This window comes from Salvelinus alpinus, chromosome 30, assembly GCF_045679555.1.
Source record: "Salvelinus alpinus chromosome 30, SLU_Salpinus.1, whole genome shotgun sequence".
Classification (NCBI taxonomy): domain Eukaryota; kingdom Metazoa; phylum Chordata; class Actinopteri; order Salmoniformes; family Salmonidae; genus Salvelinus; species Salvelinus alpinus.
Window position 1 is genome coordinate 32,815,406 of NC_092115.1, and position 22,033 is coordinate 32,837,438.

A 22,033-nucleotide genomic window follows, 5' to 3' on the forward strand; every position below is an offset into this window, starting at 1 on the left:
CGAGAGCAAAGGGACGGCCCCGTGATCATCCGTCTCTATGTTAGGCATGAGCTTTCCATCACCTTTTTTAGTATTGATTTCACTCTTCTATTGTTTCTATAGCTCTAGTGGATTCCGGTGCCGCAGGGAATTTTATTGACCAGGCCCTTGTCTCCTCCCTGCACTTCACCTCATACCCGTTCTCCACTCCGTTTCCGGTCCAAGTGTTGGATATGCGACCATTGGGATCCAGCACTATTACGCACGTCACAGCTCCACTCACCCTCACCGTGAGAACCAAGCACCAGGAAAGCCTTTCCTTCCTCATCACTTCAGCACCCGTGCACAAAGTCATCCTTGGCCTCCCGTGGCTCCAACTCCATAATCCCACCATCTCCTGGTCAGAGAGGAGGATTACTGCCTGGGGACCAGGATGTCAGAGGACCAGCTATCCCGCACCCTGTGGTTCCACGTCAGTGGAGGGACCTGTGAGTGTACGCCAGCCCATCAATCGGTCCTCCCGTATTGTTGACCCCGTGTTTTGGGACATAGATGTGGACACCTGCCAGGCTCTGGAGAGGGATCCCGCTCCTGCCACCTGCCCTACGGAGTGCATCTACGTTCCCATGGGGGTCAGAGATCGGTTGCTGACCTGGGCACACACGTCCCTCACCACTGGACACCCAGGTATCACCCGCACCAGTCAATCCCTTTCTGAGAAATACTGGTTGTCCACTTTGGCGCAGGACGTTGCACACCATGTCTAGTCATGCTCAGTATGTAGTCGATCTAAATCTCCCTGGCACGCTCCAGCAGGAAGACACCTTCCCCTTCCCGTGCCTCAGTGTCCCTGGTCTCATCTGCCCATTGATTTCGTCATTGATCTCCCCTCCTCTGATGGTTTCACCACCATTTTGGTGGTTGTGGACAGTTTCATCCCTCTCTCTGGTCTCCCTACCACTGAGGCATTGATCCAGCAAGTCTTCCAGCACTATGGCCTTCCGGAGGATATGGTCTCCGATCGTGGTCCCCAATTCACATCACGTGTATGGAAGGCTTTCATGGAGAAGCTGGGGATCACGGTCAGCCTCACTTCTGGGTACCGGCCTCAATCTAACGCGTCTGGCTCTCCACCAGGAACCTCCCGCTCCGCCTGCCCTGTAAGAAGCTGAGTTCCTGGTTTGTGGGGCCGTTCAAGGTCCTCCCGAGGGTCAACGAGCTAATTTACAGATTACAACTCCCCACTAACTACCGGATCTCACCATCTTTTGATGTTTCCCTCTTCAGGCCGGTGGTTCCTGGTCCCCTGGCTGATGCCGTCCCCCACGACACCCCTCCGCCTCCCTTGGACATCGAGAGGAGCCCCGCCTATGCCGTCAGATCAGTCCTGGACTCCCAACATCATGGGGGTCGGCTCTAGTAGCTGGTGGATTGGGAGGGGTACGGTCCAGAGAAGTGGTGCTGGGTTCCGGTGGACGACCTAGATCTCAACCTCACCTGAGAATTCCACCTTCGCGGTCTGGACTGGCCCGCTACTCGTGCTCGACGTCAGTGGTCTACTAACCATCGGTCCTGGCAACCCATCTTTACACACTCCTGCATCTCATCAGTCACACCTGGACTTCATTACTCCCTGATTACTTACCCTTTATATAGCACTTTTGTTATCGGTTATTAGCCATTATTGGTTATCGTTCCTTGTCAGACGTTTCTCTTGTTTTGTATCATTGTATGTTCATTAATATTAAACTCACTAACAGCAACTGCCTACTGACTCCCTGTGTCGACGTTACACCTGATCTTTGATGTAGGAATTAATCAAGAGGTATTGATGACCAAAACATGCTCTGCCTACCTGTGTGTTTACTGAAGGAACTGACTCCATTTGGGTTGAAAGAGTATAATCTTTCTCGTGCTCCTGTTCCTGTCTATTGCATTTAAATAAAGTAGGGCACTGTAGAGTATACTGAAGTCATTAAAATGACCCAATGAATCCTCTAACATTTGTCAGTTTAGAACCAAGTTATCAGCCGCAGACTCAGAGGTCAGACGGTGGTAGATAAATAGCCTCTTGCTATTCACTTGCTAAGTAATTAAACATCAATAAATCATCAAATATACTAAAGAAAAATAAACGCAACATGCAACAATTTCAACGATTTTACAGAGTCAGTTCATATAAGGAAATCAGTCAATTGAAATGAAATCATTAGGACCTAATCTATGGATTTACATGACTGGGAATACAGATATGCATCTGTTGATCACAAATACCTTAAAGGTAGGGGCGTGGATCAGAAAACCAGTCAATATTTGGGGAAAACTATTTGCGTCATGCAGCGTGACACATCTCCTTCGCATAGAGTTGATCAGGCTGTTGATTGTGGCCTGTGGAATGTTGTCTCACTCCTTTTCAATGGTAAAGCGAAGTTGCAAGAAATTGGCGGAAATTGGAACACGCTGTTGTACACGTAGATTCAGAGCATCCCAAACATGCTCAATCTGTGACATGTCTGGTGTGTATGCAGGCCGTGGAACAACTGGAACAATTTTAGCTTCCAGGAATTGTGTAAAGATCCTTGCAATATGGGGCAGTGTATTATCATGCTGAAGGCAGCCTAGTGGTTAGAGCGTTGGACTAGTAACCGAAAGGTTGCAAGATCGAATCCCCGAGCTGACAAGGTAAAAATCTGTTGTTCTGCCCCTGAACAGGGCCGTTAACCCAGTGTTCCTAGGCCGCCATTGAAAATAATAATTTGTTCTTAGCTGACTTGCCTAGTTAAATAAAGGTAAAAAAACATGAGTTGATGGCAGTGGATGAATAGCACGACAATGGGCTTCAGGATCTCGTCACGGTATCTCTGTACATTCAAATTGCCATCGATAAAATGCAATTGTGTTCGTTGTCTATAGTTTATGCCTGCCCATACCATAACCCCACCACGGGACACGCTGTTCACAACTTTGACATCAACAAACCGCTCGCCAGGCACAACGCCATACACGTGGTCTGAGGCTGTGAGGCCGGTTGGACGTACTGCAGTGTTTCCTCTGGAAAATGTGTTAGCTGTGGGGGAAAAGTTAGCTGGGGGGGTTTAAAATATGTATAAGTACTGAAAAGTTTGGTTCTGGTGATTTTTTTAAAGAAAAAAAAATCTAATAAACCATCTGAAATATAATTTCCACCCCCAGAAATGAGCTTAATAACGTATTGGTAAAATGATTATAGTATACAAGATGCAATTTAAGGTTGAGTGCTGCAGCTATCTAAAGAAACACAAAGGAGACCTTCTTTCTTAAATAAAAAAGTTTATCATCTTGACAAAATGAACAGAGGAACATTTGATTGAACATGAATTAGAGCCCACTAATTAATGTTCATACCAAAAGGAGGGAGTTGGAAATCTCTTTCCAGGTTCTGACAAAAACCTAGTTCTGACATAGTTTACAGTCTTTGTCAGAGCACTTTATTATTCTGGGCTTGTGGAAAAATATTTCCAACGCCCTCCTGTAATTGAGCTCCTTGATGGGAGGGCCGTTGATGGAGAGGCGCATGCAGGCGGCTAGATGCTCTCCCTGCACTCTGTTCCTTAAGTCTGTTTTGATCTGCAATAACAGAAAGAATAATAAGAGAAGGGAGAGGGACAGAGAGGATCTAATTTCACATTTAAATGTTCTTACTCATTCCATTGCAGAGAAGTCCCTCTCACAATTAACTGAAGACATTTGTAGTCGTGGCCAAAAGTTGAGAATGACACAAATATTAATTTTCACAAAGTCTGCTGCCTCAGTGTCTTTAGATATTTTTGTCAGATGTTACTATGGAATACTGAAGTATAATTACAAGCATTTCATAAGTCTCAAAGGCTTTTATTGACAATTACATGAAGTTGATGCAAAGAGTCAATATTTGCAGTGTTGACCGTTCTTTTCCAATGGGCGCCCTGAAGCCTTCTTCACAACAATTGAACTGCTCTCCTTTAAGGTCTTGATGATCCGATAAATGGTTGATTTAGGTGCAATCTTACCGGTAGCAATATCCTTGCCTGTGAAGCCCTTTTTGTGCAAAGCAATGATGACGGCACGTGTTTCCTTGCAGGTAACCATGGATGACAGAGGAAGAACAATGATTCCAAGCACCACCCTCCTTTTGAGGCTTCCAGTCTGTTATTCGAACTCAATCAGCATGACAGAGTGATCTCCAGCCTTGTCCTCGTCAACACTCACACCTGTGATAACGAGAGAGGGGTAGAGCTGCCCCCACTCATCAAACTGCGAGGCCAGCTTTGTCATTGTCGTCAGCTGGTCCAACCCCTGAAATACATGAAAAACTAAAAGACGTACAACATTATAGAAGAGCCAACAGAGTGGTAGTTCAACAGGAAAAAGGGTTGGCCAACACTGGCCTAAAATGTTCTCTTCAAAAGATTGTCACACTCATGCCACACCTTTAATGCTCCAACTAGCACATGTTGCTTGTGAGAGTGCCACTCTTGCAGGACAGCAGCCTCTGGCGCTTGCAAGAACTGCCTGGAAAGGAGGGCCAGGTTAAAGTTGTTTATTCTCTCACTAGAGAACACAGCCTAAGGTCCCAACACACTGAAGGCCTCCAGAATCTCCAGGTGTTGGAACCTCCGGTCTAGGCTGTCCATGACCTAATTACAGCACAAAACAGAAAATAAATGATTAATAGCTGTTTGTTTTAGTTTATCCAACACACATGATGTAACATTGGTTTCATCACAGCATTTGAAAACAAATGTTTTTACCTCGTCTCTGAACCGAGCCCAGAACTGCTCCCTGGTCTTGGTCTTCTCCACCTGGCCTCTCCCTCTCCTCTCCTCTCCTCCTCCTTGATGTTGAATGCCCCCAGACCCATTGGGTCATCGAGGTCCTGGTGGAGTTGGCTCAGAAATGACCGCGGGGGCTGGGAATCATCAGAATTTTTTTATGGCAAGGAGTGATGCCATTGTCACAGGGACCTACAACACAATAAGTATTTTGCTTGAAGTTATTATAATGAAGTGTCAGTAGTTCTTAAATATTTAATTGAGTCGTGCTGTTAAACTGAGACATTTGCACACATTTGAACATGAAGATAGAAAATAATGTACCTGCTCTTTTATGGCCAGGAAGTTTACATCCTCCTTTTGGAATACTTTTGAAAGCCACGTCAGGTGAGGCAGCACGTCCGCCTGCAGGTAAAGTGCTGCCACAAATCTGTAGAGTTAAAAAAGTGTTTCACACCACAATGATACATCAATTGACAGTACAAAACAGGTTTTAAAATCCACATTGTGGACCATTCAAATAAGAGTTTTGAGACACTGAAAGCAATAATAGCAACATAGTACATTTATTTAATTTGGAGTCCACTATAATCTATAATACATGTAGGCCTACCTGTACGTGGCACAGAAAGCATAGAGGCCCTAAGCAGTTGGGCACCGGTTCACCTCCACCTCCTCAGACTATGCAGCCAACACTGCGCTGAGGTTTCGCTGAAGATTAGCCACGGCCAGGTGCTGGGAAAGCCAGCGAACATTCTTTACTCCCTACAAAATACATTTATTTTGAGTGTAGATGCAGTAGGTAAACAAGATGAGACCAGAGTAGCCAAGTGAAGAAATGTGATGCATAATCTTACCTTCAGTTTTAAGTACTGAAGGCCCAGGGCAGCTTTTAGCAGCTTTTAAGACTTCTGTCTTGTTACTGCTTTTGGCAAATGAACTATGCAGCACCTCCTTGATGAAAGCAACGATGGTGTCTGCCTTTCCATCAGGGACTGACACCAGGTCCAGGAACTGGTTGTAAAGTTGAACCTCTTGGTCCGTGTATCTGGAAAACATTCAAAAATCCACACACATTATTAGTCATGTGACAGTAGAATATCACGATTAAAAATAATTTTGTAACCCTTATTGAAATAATACCTGACATGTAAATCCAGCTGCTTATTAGTTGCCATATCTGTAGTTTCATCAGCGTCCAGGCCAATGGCTACAGATGTCTGGATGTCATGACATGGAGGATAGGCTCCTCCACAAGTTGAGCCAGAATCTTCAACATTTCGTCCACTATTATGTAAGACCTGTAGTTTGTGTTCTTGTCAATCTTTAAGTAAATGAGAACAATGTGAAATAAGTCTGGTGACATTTAAATATCAAGTGAAGAAAACATGAGCAAAAACAGAATTGTGGAGCACTCACTCACCTTGAGCTTTGTGAAATAGTCACAAGCAACCCAGCAATTCAGCAAGGTCCAGCAGTTCTGGGAAGTTTGTGTGATGGGCCTGCTCCCGCTTTGTTAGATGGTGCAGACATTTAAAACCCCCAATGACTGCCTCGTGCTCAAGCACTGTGGTTGGCTTGATGCAACCATGACTGAGGAACCTGCGAACAGCAACAGGCATAATGCGTTATTATTGAGCCACGATTAGTGCACAACCTGAGACATCTTTTACATTAGAAGACATTTTGAGAAATGGAAGGATCCAATAGAACAATCTTCACCGTTTGCCAGCATTGCATGAGCCCTCCTACATTCCATGTGGTGCTCTGTCTGTAATATTCATATGTGTAAACATACTGAATTATAATTGGATGCATTTTACCGCCATATCATACAGTGCTATGATTGGTTAAGACCACCCAAATGGTTAGGTCATGGTCAGTTTGATCCTGGTTGGCGATATGTGAACATGCCAGTTATAGCTAGCTAATAAAGAACTACGTTAAGAAATATCATGTAGTACTGCATTTTATTATTTTGTACAAAGTGTGCAAAACAAGACACTGTCCCTGGGTGCCGTTTAATATAGTCCAGCTGTAGTTATGTAGAGTGTAGTTTAGTGGAATTACTGGTGGCTGGAGCAATACCTATTACAGATAGCAAGCATTACAACACTACACATAATGCTATAGACTAGTACAGACTAAATATGCAGAAACATTTTTAGCACTTAGCCTAATTAAAGGAAATATGACTAACAATGTGTTGCATTATATAGCCACGGCTTCAGTCTGTCAATTTTAAGCCACTTTGGGTCCCATCCGGATTGCCGGTGGTGCGCACTTGGCCTTACTACTCGCTCCTCTCCTTTTATCTACTCCTTCCCTCTGCTCTCCTCTCTCCTTTTCTCCTTCCATCTCCCCTCCTGGCTCTCGCCTTTCCTCTGTTCCACTCTGCTCTCCTCTCTCCTTCTCTCGTTCCATCTCCCCTCTTGGCTTTCTCCTCTGCTCCATTCTGTCCCTCATACATCCCTACCTCAATCCCCAGATTCTGCCTCTTCTCTGTCTAGTAAAGTAAGCCATACACTTGTTATAAAAACGATAGCTAACTAAAGAAAGTTTAATTTAATTCAGGCTGATTTCACATTAGCTAGCTAAGTTAACATTAGCTGATGCTCTTGTCCCTGCTCCCTCTTTCTCTTTCTCTTTCACTGCTGTGGCTGGAAATATTTCAATAAACTCATCCGAGAAAGAAAAAAATCTAACCTAAACTCACCCCATTCCGTACAAATGTGCGCAACCGCAACATTCAAACGAGGCTACAAAGAAAACTAATGGGACTGTAGCGACTGTGTTGACTTCAAAATCAGGGGTGTGAACTAGGTTTCTATTCAAGCATTGATCGACATGGTAATGGCTCTATAGTATTGGAGAAAAGTTGAAAAAACGGACCCTCCGTTACATCGTGACGTGACATGTCGTAACGTACAGCACGCATAAAGCAACTATTTCTGTCTTACAATCTCTCTCCACCAGGTGTAGCACTTCTCTCATCGTTTAAAAACAAGAAATGGACAGTGACGGGGGTAAGAGGGGATACCTAGTCATTTTTTGCGTCATCATTGCATGCGATCATCATTCTCAAAGGCGCTGTTTACTTCTAAGATCACTTTAGCACCGCCCTAAAAACCCGATTCAAATTCGACACAAACCTTGAAATAGGTATGTAATGACACATTATATAAACTCTTTATAGTGTTTTATTTACATTTTAGAGGCGATAAGTTGGACAGATCGAGTGAAAAAAAGCTATTTTCCCACACAACATCTCTCTTTCTCAATATCAGGCATTAGTTTCGCTTCCCTACCCGCCATTTTTAAAAAGACCTGACGGAGCTCATTGCCTGCTTGAATTATGCAGAAACGGGCAGCGTTTAGGTCATGTAATTGATTCTGTTGGAAAGGGGAGAAATTGTGCTTTACAATGGTATTGACATTACAGTTGATCTGGAAGTATTACGTAAAATAAGGGCAATTGTACGGACCAAGGCGATGTAGGAGTTTACGTTAATCGAAGACAGATACATGTAACTATCTTGCTTGCACTTGATACAGTTCCAAATTAATTAGCTAGCTAACTTGCTAAACTAGTAACGTTAGTTAACCATGTTTCTGTCATCAACATACTTGTGGACATTGGGTAGCTAATTGCCGTTACAATTGTGGCAGCAATATTATAGATCTAAATTATGTTAGTAGAGTTTTTAGGTTATAGCTAGCTTATGTAGTTAACTAGTTGGCTAGGTAACGTTAGTCAAACAAACAAACTAACGTACCTTTCTTGCAGTTTCTCGCGCAGTTGCACTCTAAGTGATTAAAGTGAATTTTATTTCATTCCACAGAGCTTCTGTATTACGCACTGGTCACTCCCACACTGGTCCCTGGCGTTCCGTTTCTCTGCAGGTGTATGGGGGGTGATAAGTGCATGAATTAAGCATTGGGAACCTACTGATGCCTCTCATCAAGTCACCGAATGTCTTCCTATCACCATAAAATACCGCCATGAATTAACATGGACTGTCAATGGAGAAAGGTTTTTTGGTAAGGCGTCAAACTGCTGATGGGTTCACGTCACGTTCATGTCACGTGACACGTACATGTCACGTGACACGTACACGTCATGTAGACGTAGTAAGGCGTTGGTATGACGACATGTTAGTTACATGTAGGCGTCACACAGACATTAGTAAGGTGTTGGTATCATGTCATATTAGTCAGATGTTCAATGGTAGGCGACAGCCACGCGGTGGTACGGTTGCCTAGGCTTAATTCTGGCACGTATCACCCCCCATACAAGTGCATTCTGAAGTGATTCAAATGCAGTCTTTATCAAGCACTGGTCACTCGCACACTGGTCACTGGCGCACTGTGTTTCTTGAGTTGCAGGCTGCCTGCCACCACTCACAGAGCTAAATAACCTTCAGAACTGTGTTGAACCCAGACAGATTATCTATTTACCAAGAAAAGCAAATGTGCTTTACATAACTTTATTGAAACTATGGTTGGTAGAAATAGGATGTTTATTTTGGTGCGGCGGCAATGATTCTGCTGTGGCGCAGCGCCACACTTAAATGAATGCAGAGGAAACACTGCGTTGTACGGGCAAATTCTATAAAACGACGTTGGAGGCAGCATATGGTAGAGAAATTAACATTCAATTTTCTGGCAACAGCTCTGGTGGCCATTCATGCAGTCAGCATGCCAACTGCACACTCCCTCAAAACTTGAGACATCTGCACATTTTTAGAGTGGCCAATTATTGTCCCCAAATTGCAACGGTGCACTGATTGTGCTGTTTGATCAGCTTCTTGATATGCCACACCAGTCAGGTGGATGGATTATCTTGCCAAATGAGAAATGCTCACTAATAGGGATGCAAACAAATTTGTGGACAAAATTTGAGAGAAATATGATTTTGTGCGTATGGAACATTTCTGGGATCTTTACATGTTGCGTTTATATTTTTTTGCTTCCAGCATCTTCTCCTGGATGAATCTAAGGACCGTGCTACAAGCAAATTACTGGAGTACAGATGCGTAACAAACCTTTAGTACTGCATTTCCCAGGAGCCAAAGAAGATTTGACCACTTCCGGAAAGCTTCACGTGAACAAACGTCGCCAGTGGCGCGCCAAGAAGAAAAGTTGTAGAGAAGGCAGCTACCGTCAGTGGTCATTTCATATACTGGCTAAAATACTGTATATCACAATATTTTAATATGTTTGGACATTTTATGTCATACCCACTCATACAAAACGACATGTAACCATTTGCCAACATGCCTTTTCAAGGAAAGGTACGTTTCTCTAAGTCTATTCTGCTTGGTAGCTAACGTTAGCAAGCTAACTTAGAATGCTTTGAGTCTGTTTCAATTGCGCGACGACAACAACGTTCTATTGATTCTTTCATAGAGGGTTTTTCCCACGATTCATGTTTAGTGACTGGCTTCATTATACTTTAGTAACTCACCAAAGTGAATGATGATAGAGTGCAGAGCAATTTTCTCTGTATGTGCAGGTTGTCGTTTCTCCAAAATACGAAATAAAATAATTTTGAGCACGCCAGAATAACTTCGGTCCACGCGTTTTCTGTGATGCGGATGCATCTGGTAGTGCAGATCCGACGCTTGCACATGGACCAGAGTTATCTATCTAACTAGCCAGCTAACTAGACAGTTTAATTAAATATCAACTTTGCAGTATTTTACATATGAAGTAATTTATTTTTCAGCGCAAAAGATATTCCAAGGACACAAAGTGTATGTTCTTTCCTGATGTCAAAGCTGGTGTCAGAATTGTGGGACGAGGGCCTTCAATCACTGACAGTTCTGCTACCAAGTCCTGGGAGAGTTGTGGAGACAGCTTTTTGGACACTCCTGTGATAAAGGTGGGTAATGTACACAGACTATATGATCTAGAAGCAGTCTGAACTACTGTACCTCATGTTGTCATTCCAATTAATCTCCATGACTCTGAGTTGCTCATATTGTTTCAAACATATCATTGTGGATTTATTTTAGAACCTAAGTTCATCTGGGAACAAATGGCGCGCTGTACGACGACTGGCACAGTCACCGGCACAAGGTATTGTAAACAATAGTTGAATAGTCAACAATACGGTTGGGAGATATTATTATTCTTGGTCTATCGCCGATTGACAGCCATCTTCGATGGTGACGACATCGGGATGTGACAGACGATCGTTTAGCCTATTTTAAGTTGACTGGCGTCCCTATCTGCTATAGCCTATTTCAATAAATATGTACAGAATGACACAGGAATGGATGCTCAAAGGTTTTTCTTTATTTTTACTATTTTCTACATTGCAGAATAATAGTGAAGACATCAAAACTATGAAATAACACATATGGAATCTTGTAGTAACCATTTTTTTTTTTTTACAAATCAAAATGTTTTATATTTGAAATTCTTCAAAGTAGCCACCCTGCCTTGATGACAGCTTTGCACACTCTTGGCATTCTCTGAACCTGCTTCATGAGGAATGCTTTTCCAATAGTGTTGAAGAGTTCCCAAATATGCTGAGCACTTGTTGGCTGATTTTCCTTCACTCCAACTCATCCCAAACCACCTTAATTGGGTTGAGTTTGGGTGATGGTGGAGGCCAGGTCATCTGATGCTGCACTCCATCACTCTCTATAAACTGCGTGTACAAAACATTTCCATGTCATAGACTGACCAGGTGAATTTTGGTGATCGCTATGATCCCTTATTGATGTCACTTGTTAAATCCACTTCAATCAGTGTAGCTGAAGTGGTGGAGACAGGTTAAAGAAGGATTTTTAGGCCTTGAGACAATTGAGACATGGATTGTGTCTATGTGCCATTTAGAGGGTGAATGGGCAAGACAAAATATTCAAGTGCCTTTGAACGGGGTATGGTAGTAGGTGCAGGGGCACCGGTTTGTGTCAAGAACTACAACGCTGCTGGGTTTTTCACGGTCAACAGTTTCCCGTGTATCATAAATGATCCACCACCCGAAGGACATCCAGGCAACTTGACACAACTGTGAGAAGCATTGGAGTCAACATCTCAAAGTTTGAATATCCTAAAAACACAAGGTAGCCAAACTAATGATTAGCAAGAACAAACAATATCAATAGCCTATTGAAAAATCAAATGACAAGTTTAATCAATTTAAGTTTATTAAGAAGGAAATGATCCGTGCAGGGCGGAAAAATTCCTCCATGCCAGGTTGAAAACCAAATGGCCAAATCCTCCTACAAAACCTATCATAAAAGCTTTAAGACAAGGTAAAGTAATGAACAATAGCTTATTTCCCAAATATTGTAATAGCCTAAGGTGTCCAAAAGTTGCCACTTTCAAAAAGAACAAGAATGAAAGTTTGAGTCTATAGGCATAGGCTTTTCTCAATCACAGTTTTATGAGAGATCCAGAGATTAAACAATGTTAAGAGAGGCGGATTACTCAAATAAAGCCAATATTATCCGGTTCTGAAGACGGTAGACTTTTAGCTTTTATCCAGCCCATGATTTGTAACCTTGCCTAACTCACTACGGCAAGGCAATGCGTTCCTCATCGGAGACGGACACGCACAAACTTGTTTCATGCTGAAGCTCCACCAGAAAGGAATATTAGAAAAGATTTCCCTGCCTCACCAGAAGGGAATATTAGAAAAAATTTGCCTGCACTTAGCCTCTGTCCAGGGTTTCAACAACATTCTCTTTTGTCATGATTTGTCTAGTTGTAGAATGCAATTTCACACTACAGCCCAACAGTGGTTAAGCTGAGTTTAAAATAACACAAATATTTGGTTGGCCAATAGGGGGCGATACCATTGCATATCAATGTTTTATGAGTACCTAATCACAATAGAACAACAATGCTTCATGATGTTTACTTGTCATTTGTGTCTGTGTCTACTGATAACTAACATGTCAAATACGTTCTACTATACTGATTTAAAATACCTATTGGAAGGTTCTATAAGTGCCTGATGCAAAACTATACGAATGCATCTTCATCCGTCATTGACAATCCATTATTACTGAAAATGCTTTGTTATTATCTATGAACATCCATTAAAACTTTGTATCTCATGAGACTGACTGTCTTTGTCCTTGTCCACCCATGTGTCCAGTGCAGTGCAGTGGTCTGCGGTTTGATGAGGACCCAGTGCACATCGCCTGGAGCTCCAGTGAGAGTGAGCTGTCTGACAGTGAGCCCCAAGGCCAGCAGCCTCCTCCAACTCCCCCCAGCAACATTGTAGCTCAGGTGCACCGCGGGCCGCGGAGACCAGGAACCCCCATCCAGTCCTACAGCCTAGCCCAGCGCATGCTCAGCACTGAAACAGGTACTTGAGACGGGTGCAATGTTTAGTGCTCTGTTTGCATTCAGCTTGCATTGTATGACACAATCTGTGGTTGGTATTTTGATTTCAATATGTATTGGTCTTTAAATGGCATTCAGAGAATATTCATCAATGCCTCATCAGTGCAAAAACTGCAGTCGAAAAGGTTTAATTACGAATTGAATATACTGTAGGGATGGGGGAAAAATCGATTTAGTAGAGTATTGCAATATTATTTTAGCAGATTTTATATCGATACTGTGATACTTTTTTCCCTGGGTAGTTAATGTTAGCTAACACTAGTCGGCTGTACCTGCACCAAAAATGTTTTTTTTTGTGACCAACTTTTATTTAGTTTGTAATCTTTTCAGAAGGGGGGTACAGGTATAACATCCAAAGTAATATTCATTCAGATATATTCATATATTTTTGCGTTTTGATATTTTCTTATACCTGTGGGCTGCCACAAAAACAAAACAGAAATATGAGAAATGCAAATAAAGAACAGTATCAACAGTTTTGTATTATTTTGTATGCAAGGAAAATAAACAAAGCCTCCCCCCAACCCATTACTCCCCTCAGTCCCCATCCACCTGTCTGCATTGTCCCTCCCCACCCGGTAACCGGGTTTCCCACCCCGCCTAGCCCCCATCCTCCCGCATCTTCATCGAACTCCACAAACTGAAGAAAGCATGCATCCCACCTCTTTCCGTCCCACCCAGTAACCAAGGTTGCTTCCCCTTACCCCCCCATCCCCCCAATAATGACCAGAGAACCCTCAAAAAGCATTTAACTGCAGGGCACTCCCGCATCATGTGAAGGAATGTGCCTACCTGATTTAGCGAACGGTTAGCTCAGATGAAGAATTTTTACAGTAGTTGTTTAAGTATTACAGAGATTATGTATTTCGGGAGACCAGATAATCTGTTTACAAATTACGTAATTGGATGGTTCGACAGCTGGGTTTACCATGGGACTCCATAGGCCAGCATAGCTGACCTAAATTGGAGATAAAGAAAAAAAGAGTAACCTTGTAATATAAATGCTTCTTTCAGATCTTGGAATGTCTTCAAACCATTACTATCCATGATATCAGCAAGGGTACGGATACCTCATTTGGCCATTGGGGCGATATGAAAGGCCGTCCTTCTGATTGCAATGTGTTATTGTTAAATATAGAAGTCATGGCATGCCATTTTGTTTCCTAGTTGCATAGTTTTTCAATTTTGCGCCTAATAGAAATTGTGTGAGAAATTATAGGGCCAAAGCACAAAGATTTTAAATGCAACCACATGTTAAACTTTGGAGACCACGATTTAGAAAGGAGCTATTTTTTTTCTCAATCTCAACTTGTAAAGCGTGCCTCCCTTTCGCCATTCGGATGCATAGGCTATAGCCAGCCTCCCGTTGACAATCAACGCGTCACCCACCACTTTACAACTTGAGTTTGAGGCAGCATAATTGTTTGAAACCTGAACATTTTACTTTAAATCCAATAATGAGGCATTTCTTACCTTGTTTCAAAGTAGCCTTTTGAAAATCCATCCATAGAAACGTGGAGGCAATTTTTTATAGAGACTTCCTCATGCCATTAAACAGCATTTCTCTCCTGTTTATATTAGTTTTCCAATCAACTTTAGTTCGTTGTCCAGAAGCCAAAGGCACAATCCTAGTCCTATTAGCAACCCATGCTAGTTGTTGCTATTAGATTCCCACTCTTTCTAAGTTTATCACTCTTTCTAAGTTTCTAACGGAGATTTTCATCTGTCACATATGGAACCGCTTGCATTAGGTGCGCAGTTTAGAACTGTTTTCTGCGAATTGCATTTTGGCAAATGTTTAAAAATTACGTTTTATTAGCGGCTTCAATACAGGAGTTACATGTTCAATAATGGGCGATAGCCTTTATTGTGGAGCAGCGGTCTAAGGCACTGCATCTCCGTACAAGAGGCGTTACTACAGTCCCTGGTTCGTTTCCAGGCTGTATCACATCCGGCTGTTATTGCGAGTTCCAAAGGGCAGCGCACAATTGGCCCAGCGTCGTCCGGGTTTGGCCTGGGTAGGCCGTCATTGTAAATAATACATTTTTCTTAACTGCTTGCCTAGTTAAATAAAGGTTATATAAAAAAAAATGTATTTTCTGTTGGTCACGTCATTTTACTGGTATGATTTTTTTTTTTAACCTTTTGTTGACCAGTTAACGAGGGTCAGTTAGTCGGCAGCAAATTTGACCGAAATGTGCATCCCTATCTCTTACCTTTCCATATACATTTTGAAAACGCACTGTGGATTTTATCCCAAGATCCGGAAGGGTGAGACATGGGAAGCACTGAGCTCACAAAATTAAACCGAGGCAATATATTCATTTTCACAATAGAAATTCTTCTGGTTAGAGCGACTGGGATGTTATTCCATCTACTGAGGTCTGATTGAATTTTTTTGAGTAGGTTACGGTAATTTCTGTTAATGTTAATGCATTCAATATATTATTACAGTATTAGTATACGTTTTTTTTGCGGAGCGCATAACCTAGGCTACACATTTGAGAAAAGTTTTGGTTTATTTCATTCCATTTACTAGTTTTCAATTTATTTATTGTCTATTTGTTTGGAGCGCTTCTGTCAATCTTGAGTAAGGACACACACCTGATTACGCATAGAAGTAGGTCTAGGCTACCTGGCCTGTGTGCAAATGTAGGCCTATAAATGTGCTGATTTGGGGATCTGATACTATTTCTGAATGTCTTAACTCACAATCACTGTTAAGCTTCTCAGATAAAACATTTCTTTGCCTCAAACAGCAAGTGAAAGTCTGTTTTTACATCCTTGAGAACGACAAGTTCCTAAACGTAGCTTATTTGAAAAATCTTTCCAATTTTCTCAGTTTCGATAACTACTCAGCATGAAAGGGGAAAAAATGTCATGCTCTGATCCGGTGGAAACGTAATAAAATAGGCCTACCTGATTACTTCTTATCCCTTGCGCAAATAGCCTACAACTCTGTCTGTCCGGAGATCACTGGCTGATGAAACTGAGGGTCCAAAATATTTTATACAATGTTGCAAGTTTGCTAGCACAGCCTTTGGGTTGGACCAAGTTAATAGTTGATACAATGTTTCAAGTTCCTTGTATATACAGTGGGGCAAAAAAGTATTTAGTCAGCCACCAATTGTGCAAGTTCTCCCACTTAAAAATATGAGAGAGGCCTGTAATTTTCATCATAGGTACACTTCAAATATGACAGACAAAATGAGGGAAAAAAATCCAGTAAATCACATTGTAGGATTTTTAATGAATTTATTTGCAAATTATGGTGGAAAATAAGTATTTGGTCAATAACAAAAGTTTATCTCAATACTTTGTTATATACCCTTTGTTGGCAATGACAGAGGTCAAACGTTTAAACAGTATTGAAAAACCAATCTGTGGCTTTTTCCCAAATACCACGGTATACGGTATACCACCCAAGTCTACCAGTTTGTACAAATGGTTCTCTGTTCTATGTGCGTCGTTTTGGAGCGGATGGGTTTCTTGGAGCATTGCTATGTCAATATGGGTTCTTGCTAGAATATCAAGACAGCTGGAACATTTGATAGGACTATTAAGGCCTTTCTAATATCACTAGAGAATAGCTAGTATTGCCATTGTGTTCCTAATGTTTGCTATATTATTATTATAATAATAATAATAATAATAATAAAACATTAAATAATTAACCAATTCAGACCTTTACAGTTGTTGTCAGAAAATGGAAACAAAAAGATGAGCGATATGCAAGTCTAATGAATAAACAGACAAAAATATGATAGCTGTAGAAGCAATAGCACATTATCCATTATCTGCATTTATTATTAGCAATATGATTTGAATGACCTTTAAACATAAATGTGGCCTCCCTTTAAAAAAAAAAAAATGAACAAAGAAAGAAGGTATGTGTGAAAAGAAGTATATCCTCAAGATTGTATATAATAGTTCACCATTGCCTGTAGGGCACGTCCTCCCTGGAAGATACATTCAGTATCCTATATTGGACTGGCCATCTCTCCTTGTCAGTAGCAAAAAATCAATCTAAAACAATTTTGTAGGGGAATAGCTACCAACTTATATTGCCATATTTAGTCAGCCCAAATGGATTCAATGCGCTGTAGCCACACTCCATCACTGTCTAAATGGCCTGGATCATAGGCAATATCATTTTAACTAGTTCAATGGTAAGTAATAATTCTAATATTGTTCCTTGTACCCTAACATGAGGGGGTGTCCTCATTGTCTTATACTGTGGGCAACATCAGGGCAGCGGTCCGCAATGTTAATCAGTGGCATGGGACCCAACTTCTGACCGAACAGTTCATAGAAATGACTGCTCATGAAGCAAAACTCTAGTATTTCTCATCCTATAGCTTGTTCTCCATCTTCTTCTTTAATGTTTTAAATGGTGAGCCAACATGTTTTGGGCACTTATCTCAAACTCGTTTCTCATGGCTCTCTTTTCACTCTTCAGCAGACAGTGATAAATATGTTTGGAACATTAAATCTCAGTAAATTCGCAGTATCGAATCACAATACATATAGAGTCGTGATGCATACAATTGCAATACATATTGAATCGGTATCTAAGTATCGTGATATCATATTGTGATGTCCCCATCAATTAACAACCCTAATATTCTGTGTATGTTCATTATGTTATCAGCCGCATATGATACAACTAACTGTCCAGTGTTTCCAGATCTCTTTCCAATTTTTTAAAATTATTTATGTTTCAAAGCAGCTTTTCTGTGTTTGAATGGTGTGGGCCCAACCCAACAACAGAATGTTGTCGGCGTATACCGGTAATTACAAATATTAATGTGAGAAGACCGCTGATTAGCCAGCTAAGCCTCCTCAGGAGGATGACATGTTCTATGAGGAAATGGCAAGCATTTTTGAAGCGGCCTGTTTGAAGCGGCCTGTTTGTTTGAAGCGGCCTGTTTGCTTAGACCACGTACGAACGAGTATAGGAAAGAGTCAACTACATCATTTGGGTATGAGTTAACAGAAAATGAACTTTTAAAAGTGAGATTTTCACTGGACACTTGTAAAAATATATATATTTTTTTTAGATGAGCTTCCGACGATAGACACGGATAGCGATGTGGATGTGGATGAGGCTGAAGATGATCAGGGAAAGAAGGAGGACGGTGTGGGGGAGATCTCTGACTGTGAGTCGGAGCCCTGCGCTCGGGAACCGAAAGAATCATCACCTAAACCTACAACTGTGAGTAAACTAGAGGATTACTCACACTTTACCAATACTACAAAAAACAAGATAAAATACTGTATGTATAATCACATCTAGAAATATTAAACAAAAATTATAATCTTTATTGAAATAAATAAAAACTCAGACATTTCACATTGCTTAAGACAAATATACTATTGCTAAAATACTGGACACAAACAATACTTTACGATCTACAAAAATGTACAGAGGCAAATTAACAGCTATGGCATTATAAGAGTTTCAGCCATGTTGAATGACACTAGGTGGTGCTATGCACCTTACAGTGCATTGTTTTGTTCCCTCTGCCTTTATATGACAGTGCTGTGTTTACGATTGTCTACCCCCAGTTTAATCTAACCTCCCTTCACTCAGTATGAGCGTAAAGGTAAATATATGCACGTGTATAGCAACATGTCAATAGCGTCATGGTGGTTTCCCATAACACCTGTCAGTCAGTATGTCCGCAGGGCCACATGGTTTGCCCATTAGGCTACACCTGATACAAATCTGGAATATGCCCTTCCCACTCATCTCATGACGCATGTCAACACAACACTATGTAATATACATTTAAGGAAACATGACTTCACATATATACATTTGAATGCAACATTACTATTTTATAGCACTATCTGAACATCAACAAGGTCTAGTTAGTTATATTTTTATGATATACCTTTTTAGATATTCTACCACTAGGTGGAGTATTCAAAAACAAACTGACAGAATAGGTCTTGCAGGCCAATACCAACACAGTACAATGCAGTGCACTTTCCTCTGTAGCTCAGTTGGTAGAGCATGGCGCTTACTATGCCAGGATAGTGGGTTCGATTTCCAGGACCATCTGTACGTAAAATGTATGCATGCACTACTAAGTTGCTTTGAATAACATTATGAACATCTGCTCTTTCCATGACATAGACTGACAAGGTTAAAGCTATGATCTCTTATTTATGTCACTGGTTAAATCCAGGATTTTTAAGCCTTGAGACAATTGAGATATGGATTGTGTATGTGTGCCATTCAGAGGTTGAATGGACAAGACAAAATATTTAAGAGCCTTTGAACGGGGTATGATATCAGGTGCCAGGCGCACCGGTTTAAGTGTGTCAAGAACCACAACGCTGCTGGGTTTTTCATGCTCCACAATTTCCCGTGTGTATCAAGACTGGTCCACCACCCTAAGGACTTCCAGCCAACTTGACTCATGTGGGAACTGTGGGAAGCATTGGAGCATCCCTGTGGAAAGCTTTCTTTCGACACCTTGTAGAGTCCCTGCCCTTACGAATTGAGGCTGTTCTGAGGGCAAAAGGGGGTGCGATTCAATATACGGAACATGTTTCTAATGTTTTGTACACTCAGTGGTGTATATTATAAGTTCAGGTCATGTTCTAAATTGTTACAGTTCATAAGTTGACCCCAAGTGGTGTTGCTGAATGGAGCACTGTCTATGTGGGGAGAGAGTAGGGCACGTTCCAAAACGTGCAGCCACTTAACCAATGTCCATGTATCAATAAACTCAAATCTATTTCAGGTAATATACACATGTTTAACCAAATGTTTATGGAAGGTAGAATTTTTTGGGCCTCTAAAGTTGTCTATATTTAATTGTGGCAAGGGGGCTTTTTTTTTGTGCTGCCTGACCTAGGTTATGTTATTTACATCATGAGATACAAACAGCCTATTAGATGACACATTATATTTTACATTCAACATTGTTAATGTTTGACATAAGTCAATCTATTATATTTTATGGTGGAAATATGTTTATCTTTAGCCTACCTGCTCACATGTAGTGATTGAACAGGGGAAGAAGGGTGCCTTTATGTCATGTGTTGTACAGTGGAGGCTTGCATTATGTCAGTCTTCGGAAGTCATTCAGCGGTGTTTGTTAAAGGTTGGCCAGGCACCTTGAGAATGTACAAGGAGTGGTGTTCTGTTCACTCTGATGTTTTCCAAAGTTCTAGAATATTCTACTATGTGGCTTTGGGATTGTTCAACTAGCGGCCAACCTGTGGTCTGTACTGGTCCCCGCCCACCATGACATTTGATTGATCAATTAAGTCATTGTTTGGTTAAAGCTTAGAAGGTAAGGATGGAAATAATAGACTCTGACCCTCTTGACGACTAGAGTTGTATTAAAACTTCTTCTTAATAGGGGGCGCTATTTTCACTTTGGGAAAAAATCGTGCCCAAATTAAACGGCCTCGTACTCTGTTCTAGATCATACAATATGCATATTATTATTACCTTTGGATAGAAAACACTCTGAAGTTTCTAAAACTGTTTGAATTATATCTGTGAGTAAAACAGAACTCATTTGGCAGCAAACTTCCAAACAGGAAGTGAAAATTCTGAAAATGGGGCTCTGTGTCAGGGCCTGCCTATTCAACTGGCTAATATTTATGGATCTGTATGCACTTCATACGCCTTCCACTAGATGTCAACAGGCAGTAGAATGTTGAATGGGGTGTCTAGCTTGATGTGAGACCGAATGAGAGCTTTTGGAGTGACAGGTCCGCTCTATTGGCAGTGTTCAACTGCGCACCAGGGAACTTCACATTGTCTTCTGAAATGCGTTAGGTATACACGACGAAATGCTCCGGCTCGGATTTTATTGGATACATATGAGAAAAACATCAAAGTTTGATTTTCAACCGCGTTTGACCAGTTTATTCAATGTTTATTGGGACTTTTGGAATTTTTCGTTCCATGCGCTAAGAGTTCTTGGACATGTGCCCTCCACATGGCTAGCCAAAGTTGCTAATTCGACAGAAGAAATGGACATTCTAAAACAAAACAACGATTTATTCTGGAACTAGGACTCCTTGCACAACATTCTGATGGAAGATCATCAAAAGTAAGAGAATATTTATGATGTTATTTCGTATTTTTGTGGTTTATGTTGGCTCCAACAAGGCGGAGAATTGTTGGGCGCTGTCTCACAATATTGCATGCTGTACGTTGTACTAAAGTTATTTTTTAAAATCTAACACAGCGGTTGCATTAAGAACCAGTGTATCTTTCATTTGGTGTACAACATGTATTTTTTAGTAAAGTTTATGATGAGTTTTTTGGTTAGATTACGTGACTGTCCAAAATTTCTCCGGACAATTTGGTGCATTATGGCTACGTATTCACAATGTAAAACCACGATTTGTACCTCTAAATATGCACATTTTCGAACAAAACATAAATGTATTGTATAACATGATGTTATAAGACTGTCATCTGATGAAGTTGTTCAAGGTTAGTGATTAATTTTATCTCTATTTGTGGGTTTTGTGAAAGCTACCTTTGCGATGGAAACATGGTGAAAACATGGCGTTGTGTGTTTGGCTATTGTGGTGAGCTAATATAAATATATATTGTGTTTTCGCTGTTAAACATTTTAAAAATCGGAAATGATGGCTGGATTCACAAGATGTTTATCTTTCATTTGCTGTATTGGACTTGTGATTTCATGAAATTATATTATATGATATCCCTGTCGCGTAAGGCTATGCTAGTCAGCTTTTTTGATGAGGATGATCCCGGATCCGGGATGGGTAGTCCAGAAAGGTTAAAAGGAATACTGTTGCTTGAGATTGTTTGCTGTATGCACACTGGGTTGGAGTTGCATTGTATGTATGTGTTGTCTTGACAAGTTAGAATGTGCCTCTGAAGGAGTTCTCTG

The 22,033-nt window shown here is 41.2% G+C and overlaps 1 protein-coding gene and 1 long non-coding RNA gene across 3 annotated transcripts in view; one reads left to right on the forward strand and one right to left on the reverse strand.

Moving 5' to 3' along the window:
- Positions 1–3,280: 3,280 nt before the first annotated feature.
- LOC139560459 (uncharacterized) lies at positions 3,281–10,352 on the reverse strand. Of its 2 annotated transcripts, XR_011671943.1 has the most exons (9): positions 10,237–10,352; positions 8,546–8,666; positions 6,193–6,371; positions 5,913–6,093; positions 5,627–5,817; positions 5,383–5,534; positions 5,094–5,199; positions 4,749–4,961; positions 3,281–4,634 (listed from the first exon to the last, which is right to left on the reverse strand). It is a non-coding gene; the product is annotated as an uncharacterized lncRNA (long non-coding RNA). The 2 variants fall into 2 exon arrangements; XR_011671944.1 differs by lacking the exon at positions 8,546–8,666.
- The window catches only part of LOC139560457 (DNA repair-scaffolding protein-like), a 71,029-nt gene continuing 58,861 nt past the window's right edge, over positions 9,866–22,033 (forward strand). The window contains exons 1-5 of the mRNA XM_071377259.1: positions 9,866–10,063; positions 10,498–10,653; positions 10,787–10,850; positions 12,886–13,098; positions 18,197–18,351. Coding sequence (XP_071233360.1) covers positions 10,046–10,063; positions 10,498–10,653; positions 10,787–10,850; positions 12,886–13,098; positions 18,197–18,351 — 606 coding nt within the window. The 5' untranslated portion in view covers positions 9,866–10,045. The remainder of the gene's footprint in view (positions 10,064–10,497; positions 10,654–10,786; positions 10,851–12,885; positions 13,099–18,196; positions 18,352–22,033) is intronic.